The 8,108-nt window shown below is 40.6% G+C and overlaps 1 protein-coding gene across 1 annotated transcript; it reads right to left on the reverse strand.

Moving 5' to 3' along the window:
• Nucleotides 1-749: 749 nt before the first annotated feature.
• On the reverse strand, nt 750-8,108 carry mlip (muscular LMNA-interacting protein). Its single transcript, XM_076165986.1, has 8 exons — nt 7,927-8,108; nt 6,004-7,590; nt 3,757-3,828; nt 3,529-3,597; nt 3,358-3,441; nt 2,852-2,911; nt 930-1,052; nt 750-755 (listed from the first exon to the last, which is right to left on the reverse strand). Exons 1-8 carry the CDS (start codon nt 8,014-8,016, stop codon nt 750-752), a joined length of 2,091 nt encoding a protein of 696 aa, XP_076022101.1. The 5' UTR covers nt 8,017-8,108.

Below are 8,108 nucleotides of genomic sequence, written 5' to 3' on the forward strand. Positions count from 1 at the left end.
ACATTGACGTGGGAGATTCTTAAGAGATCAAATCATGACGTGTGTCGTCGGGGGTTGAAGTGTCCACAGTCTCAATTTGTTCCATCTAAATCTGTTTCTTCTTTTCTTTGACTGGCGATTGTCACACTGACCTTGACATTATAATAGGATTGGATGAAAGACTCATTCTGCATAGAGCCAAGCTGCCTTACAGTGGGAGCTTGTTTAGTAGCTGTTTTTCAAAAGTATGACGCCAGTTCTGTAGCCTCTGTGACACTAACAATGTCCAAATATTATCTAGGATTTTATCACTTCTATTTATCAGCGGTGAATGAGTTTGGCAATGAGTTTGGCAATGAACTATTCATGTTAATGCTGAAGAACCCAAGGTTTTTTTTAAATGTTCTGCCAATTATGAGTGGCAATCTATATAATATTAAATCTACTGACATGCAATCATTATCAATGTATTATTATCAATAATGAATTGTGTTAATAAAGCTATATTTCATGTCATTCTATTCTTGTCACAAATTAAAACAGCTTTATTTCAATTTGCCAAATAAAAAATCACTAATACCTCTTGCAAACTGTGCATAACAGTTGTATTATGTGCATGTGAAATGCATGTCAAATGGTGCAAAATACTAAATTGTACAGTATCAGCACACTTTGACACATCTCAGATTGTGCAAATGAATTCCTGGTGAGTGGCAGCAGGACAACAAAATTAAACAACAAGCAGCAACATCTGTCAGTCTGCACCTCTCTCACTTCTGAAGATGGAGCAACAGAAAAAAACAAACAGCTTTGGCTTATTTAAATAGATAACCAAAGATTTATTCTGATTCTCTTACATTTGTCTCGTGGCGATAGTATTCCTTGCCCTTTTCTGCCCTTTATAGTTTGACATTCCTTCATCGTACTGTTTGCCTTTGTGATCTGTGTACCTTTCTGTTTCCAGATATAGTATCAGTGGCATACTGCCTGTAGGGCGGCAGACGAAATTCATCTTCTTCCTCCACTGTCAGTCTTGGAATGGCAGTCATAGGGCGAATAACCCCGGGCTTAGTCTGAAAAGAATAAGTCGGTGTGTGACAGCAGAGAGAAGGTTACTGTGACGTGTTGCTTTCTAAGAAAATTTCACTTCCTATAATCAGCGTGGCAACAGAAACTGTAGTTGCGGCGTTGAATAAAATGCATACCTTATTGGCCTCTGTGAGGTTTCTTTCAACTCGGTCCAGCGGATGTAAGCTACATAAAGATGCCTAAGATTTAGAATGCAGGAAGAGAGAAAGGAAGATGAAGGCAAGCAGAGTGAAGAAGAAAGCGTGGAAGCTTCCATTCATCTTGCCGTAGGTTTTATTTCAAAGGAAGCAACGCATCCCCTAAAATGCCATGAACTTAGCATGATACAATACAAACTCGGTGCATAAAAAGAGAAAAAATTCAGTTTCTCTTATCTGACCAGGTCCACAACCGAACTAAGCTAAGAAATCTGTTTCAATTGACTAAAGTGAAGCACTTAACTGCAGCAATTTTACATGACAAACACAGGAAAATGGCACTTTTCGTTGGAAGCAAAAAATCTTTCTAATTACTGTGTCTGAACACATAAAACTACCCTTCAAAGAGAGCATTCACTCATCTTCACTCATATCCACTCCACGAATCTGACAGTATTATTTCTCTGTCAACATAAATGTGTTTTCTCTCATTTCCTCGTGTAGGTCTCAGTTTTTAAAGGAAATGAAATGTACCAATAGTTATTGTAATAGTTATTATAGTTATATATTTTCAGGTCCAGACGGGGATTGGGCCTTTAAACCAAGGTTACTCAGTGTTACTCACATATTTAGTTTCACGTCCCAAAGGTCTTACAAGTGATTTGTTGTGTAGCTGAAACAGAAAGAAAAGGGGAAATGTATTTGAAATACAAGAATATGGACATAGAAGATGAAAAAATGCTTGATGGATAATATGACAACATTACAGGATGTTGACTGATTGATTGATTGATTGATCGATTGATTGATTGATTGATTGATTGATTGATTGATTGATTGATTGATTGATTGATTGATTTCACACAGGTTTTCCTCACTGCTGTACTCAGCTCAGTATCACAATTCATCTCATACACACCCACCCACCCACACACACACACACACACATTTGCTCCAGAAAGCTGAAGAGGTTTGGTCCTTTGATGAATAATGAAAAGATGTTGCATATTCCTGTTCCTGCTGCTGATTACACCATCAGAATTCAGCTTTGTCTTTGTATATAACCACAAGAAAAACTGTTTGTACAATCACTTTTTGCACATGTTAACATAGTGTATGCAAATTGTTGGTATACTGTTAAATTTCCGTTACAAACCTCCAACTAAATGGAATTAGACAGCTATTTGAATAGAGTGATAGCATACTGGAATATGTTCAATCAATCAACCCAAAACAACCACAGCCCCAAATGGCAGCAGACCTAGCCAGGTGTTTCATTTTCAAATTCATTGGAATTTACACTAAAGAAGGCATTTTGATTCTTGATTTAAAGTTCTCCTTCTTCTTGATCTTCACTAACCGAAAATGCTTGTTGTTTTGTTTCTTCTGTACTTTGGCCTGACCTTTGATCATGATTGTGTGATTGCAACACGTGGAGAGGGTTGATAGCATGAAACTACAGCGACATGGTTATTTTAGTAAATAGTCATTACTCATTACTCAGTGGTAATGAGTGTGACACACTTGTAAATTAGCTAAATTAATCCCTGTACAAATCCGCAGGAGAAATTCAAAGGCAACATCAAGTATCATGTATGAGATTAACACAAACTTGTGATGTCGGCATCATACATTCAGAAGATTACCTGAACACTATCGCTGCTGGTTGACGCTCTCGAGGCCTGCGGCAACGGAGATGTTTTGCACTTGAAAGATACAAAAATAAACCCATTACCTTGAGTTCACAGCATATTTCATCTTCTCCTTATAACAGGTTTGCTTGTAATCCTTTCGGACTATTTTGTAACTTCTTTTCACACAAAATGTATTCAGCGATGACATCTTTCAAATTTGGTGAATGCTTTTCTTAATTCTTAATTGCTGTTTTGAATACAGTAAAATGTCACATCAAAATCAAACACAAAGATGACTTAGAGAGGAATGTGTACTATTTGCCACATTAAATCAAATATCACAAATCAAAAACATCTAGCAAAAACACAAAATGATACGTGTGACTGACTTTACATAAGCAAATATGAAATCTGTCAAAGACGGATAATTGGTTGTCATGGATGGACCAATCACAGCACATTACGGCATATCCTATAGAACATGTGGTGTGGTTTGTGGTTTGTAGTCGGCAACTCACATCTGGAATGGAATCTGCCAATATCTCATCAATAACTGCGTAAAGCTCCTCTGACTTTTGACGCAGCTCTGCAGGTGAGCACATCTGTAGAAAGAGAGAGAGCACACACACATTCTCACGCTGTGTTTCATGCGTTGGGCAACCAGCATGTAGCAATCTGTAAGGTGATACCTCAGCATGAGTGTCCAATGTGTCACACGGATCGGCACTCTCACTCCTCTCCACCTGGTCGTCTATCACCTGCAAATGTGAGAGAAAACTTTCAAGTCTCTACCACTTGTTTTGAGAAATCATAGACATTTTCACCTGAGACAAAGTGTTAGTAACTACTTGAGGCCTCATATGATTGGCTATTTAATGACCTGATGACTGAGATTGGAATCCAAAGAATGGACTCACCTGCTGATCCAACAGAAGCGTGTTTGTGGGAATTGCAGCAAGTGATTTGTAGCTTGACTTGATCTTGTGTTGCTAGAGTTTATAGAGATAAAATAGATCATATATCAAATACACGCTTAAATTGATGCATTTGCTGAAACTCCTTAATTCTGTCCAAAGCTATGTGTGAGGGCTTTTTCAAAAGTTATTTGGTTCCAATTATTTTGTCTCAAATTGTTGCAGGCTATTATCTGATACCACATTACACTGATGACTGATTTGACTCACTAATGGTGTCATACTGACAAGGATGATAACAGAACAACTGTATTCCCCATAATAATAATGTTAATAATGATAATAATAACTTTTAAACATCTTATAATGACTAAACAATTGGCTGTTGTCCTATCCCATGACAGCACTAAATCAAGGCTTGACAGTTTAACAGGAACGGTGTTTGAATTCTTAAATACAAGTGCTGGCTGAGCTGTAGTCCAGCTTAAAGACCTTCCCACACAACCTCTTAAAAATAATAAGTAATGTCAATATGGGAAATGAAATGGTAAGGCTTTCTGTTAAACTGGATGCAGGTGTGTTTGTGGGAGCCACATGTCCCTGATGCAGCACTGACAATTCCACTCTCACTGGAAGCAGCCACCGTCAAAATGGAATTGGCAGAATTTCAGTCATACCAAATCCACTGTGTCTTCAGGAGCACAGAGCGCCTGTGTCTGTGTCTGTGTCTGTGTCTGTGTTTTCACTAGTAGATCCAGCAGTTATAATTATCGAGTCCCCCCCTGTAGAGTGAATGCAATACAGTCCTTGGAAGACAGAGGCATGCATTTGGCAGCAGATGCAATTTTCCACAGCCAACACACAGCTTATGCTTCACAACTTTCATCTTATCAATATGTTAATGTTAAGTGTTGTACAACGAAACAAAAAGAATAAATCTTGTATCTCAACATTCTTTATCTGTGGCTGAATATTTAAAGCAGAAGTGTTGGATGTATATTTTGCAAACCAAACAATAATCCTTTTTAGATTATCACCATAATGATGCGAAATGCCTTTTCTTTCCATCACAGAGTTGTCCACAGAATGCTTCCTATTGCATTAGATAAACAGCTCTGAAACAGAAATAATCACTATAATCAAGATTAAATTAAAAGCCAAACATTTGAGGAACTTCAGGGTTCTCAATAATAAAGACCATAACCTGGATTGTCCACTAGGTAGCCCTGTAGAGATGGGAAATACAACGTGTAAAAGGACGTGGCCATTACCCACAGGAAGTCCTTTGGGGAATGCCCATATCAAACAGCCCTTACTTGACCCTCACACCACAAGCGGAAAACCGTTTAAGTAGTCAGGATACACTCTGACTCTAACTTCACAGTAAAGCTCAGAAAAGTTGATATGAAAGCCGGTAATGACTCGTATCTTCATTGACTGTGAATTTGATCCAATCCATTGATCGTTCTCAGTTTTTGCTCAATGACAGCAGCATGCTCCATATTTATTTTGGCGGGTCTTTCATGATTGAATAATGTTTTACATGCAGTGCAGACTGAGCTTAGTAGAACAGGAAATATGTATGCAGGTAGAGTCAAAGTTAGTTTTTTTATGTTTTTTTTTATTGTGTGCTTATATTATTCTGCTTTTCCTTCCTGTCACGAGTATGAAATATTAAATACACTGCTGGGTGTGAGAGAGAGGCACAGAATCAGTTTTACATGCTTCTTTCCCTCCTGGACTACAGATTATTACAAAATAAAATGTTAATATTCTGCATACGTGTATTGATGTGTACAATCCGTTTCATGAAATGTTGTTAAAATGTTGACATAATCTAAAAAGGGAACATTTCAGATTTTGTGATAGACCAAAGGATTTGTTAAAGTGCAGATCTGGCCCATATGCCATATTTATTACTTATGCTGTTCTCGAGTAGTCAGGCTTAATCAGACTGAAGACAGAGCTTGGAAAATCTCCCAAAACGAATGATGATGTCTCCTTGTTGACTCAATACGTGACATTTCTAATGTGTCATTCACTGAAATCTTTTTTAGTCAAGGTAAAGACAAACAGAAACAAATAGAAATCTAAAATAAGCTCTACATAGAGGACATTGCCTGATATCCAGTCCGGCCGATCAAAGTAAGTAGAAACTGTTTTTAGCTGCATACGGCGGATGTCAGAGAACATATTAAATAATAACCTCAAAGGAAGCATGTAATGTGGCTGGCAAGCAAGAGTGGCTACCTTTCTTTTTTTACCCTCCCTGTCACTGCAGTCTGATATTCCACTCCCCGGCCTTGGGGAGGGGGTCGAGCGCATGGAGAGAGAGGGGGATGGAGTGAGGTCTCTGATTGGCGGCGCAGGAGAAGGTGTGAGCAAGAAGCGGTCTGGAGTGGGGGAGCAGGAGGGTGACGGCCATCCAGGGAAAATAATGGGTGTGTAGCGAGGTGGTGAAAGACAATGAAGTTGTGGCGTCGTCTCAGGGGGATCCGCTGTGTTTTGTAACAGAGGATGAAATGAGGCTTGTCTGTCTGAAACTGTGATGGAGTGTGAGCCTGTCAGGGAGGGAAGAGATCTCAGTTGTTGAGACAGTGAGCGAAGGTTTGACAGCGTTGAATTTGAGTGGTGCCTCTGTTTCCGAGGCGCAGAGGGTTCTTGCTCATCCAGGGGTTTAGGGGATGGGCAGATGATTTTTGGTAGAGCGATTTCTACTGCGGGGCCCTCGAGCAGTCTCTGAGTGTTGCTGGCCTCACATTCAGGGGTCTTTAACTTGGAACTGCAGATAGATGAATGTTGAATGTTTTTGACTGGTGCAGAATCTGATATTTCTTGATGTTTAGCAGCAGGAGGAGAAACAGATTTTGACACTGGGGAGCAACACAGCTGCGGTGCATTTTGGGGCAGTGTTGTGTTCTTTATAGGTCTCGAGCAGCTTTGCAGAGGGGGGGAGGTAACCCTCCCCCATGGAGGCCTGCTGTCTAAGTGGACTTGCTCTGAGCACGGTATTGCTGCAGTTTGCTGCCTCTCCTGAGGTCGAGGGGCAGTCGTGCATTTATAGGGCTCCATAGGTAAATGGCTGTGGTCTTGACTCTCTGTAGCTGTAGGGGGAAACCTGGAGAAAAATTCCAGAGGTATGGAGGCCACACTGGAGGCGGCTGAGCATGCATTGCAGGAGGAAAGGGTCACAGGGTTCATAGGCCAGCAGGGGGAGTAAGGTCTCTGTAGAGCGGAGGACAGAACGGGTAGACGGCCTTTTCTCAGAATGGCTGTGAGAAGGGACAGTCGGGTAAGAGGAGGCCGGTGCCGGGGAGGTGGAGACTGGGGACACACAGACGAAAACAGGCTCTCGCAGGATGAGAAACAGCTCTGAGGCATTTGAACAAGACTTGAGCCAGGCGCAAGGCAGTGCCTCTTGACCCGGACAACAGCAGGGGAGAAGAAGCCAGAGCGGACAGAGGAGCAGGGGGAGACAGTACGGCTGAAAGACACAGGAGATGTCAGAGCAGAGAGCTGCATATTGGACCAGCTCTTGTCTTTGTCCCAGCCGTCTGAGAGGATGGACTCTCTAGATGAAGCTGGCGTGGGAAACAAGTCTGTGTATGAGTTTGTTGGACTTCTGTCTTGTAACGTAGCCACTCTATTTGCAACGAAACCCGAGCTAACCTCTTCGCCACACGCGGTATCGTGACACTGCTGTGGGGACATAACCCTGTGTTTACCCACAGCTGTTTCCATAGTCTGGGCAACTAAATGTTTGGGTGTATTTTCAGCCTGATCACTGGCGGAGGGAGAGGTTTGTAGGAGGCTCATGTGATCCACACGAAGCTTCAACTGAAAAACAAGAAAGATCTTATTTAATGAGGTGACAGAGGATATGCTTTTATTTGCAATTCACACTAAGGACGACCAAAAATGAATTTTTAACATGTTGGGTCTGTCACACACACTTGATTCATGCAGAATAGAACAGAACCACCTACATGAATGAAATATATGAGTATATACAGGGTAGATGAATCCACATTTACAACATTTTTAAATGAATCTATTGCTTAATTATACATTGTAACTTGTATAGTAGTATATATATCTCTCTATTTCACACATTCAAACTTAATGAAGCTTTCTATCAGAGATTTTGTAACATGCTCATGCTCTTGTAATTACTTCAAGATTTGTCTCATTTGCTGCTCCTCCTTCCGCGTCCGAGTCTTTGATATAGATGATCTCTGCTCTGATGTCCTCTCCACCTGACATCTTCTCCTCAGTCGTCTTCTTGTGTAACGCAGCTAAATTCTGACAAACAGAGAAAATGAAGCAAATGGTCAAAGCAAAGTGAGCAAGTGAAA

This window comes from Genypterus blacodes, unplaced genomic scaffold (genome assembly GCF_046128005.1).
Source record: "Genypterus blacodes isolate CSIRO-AG114 ecotype Tasmania unplaced genomic scaffold, CSIRO-AGI_Gbla_v1 ptg000012l_1, whole genome shotgun sequence".
Classification (NCBI taxonomy): domain Eukaryota; kingdom Metazoa; phylum Chordata; class Actinopteri; order Ophidiiformes; family Ophidiidae; genus Genypterus; species Genypterus blacodes.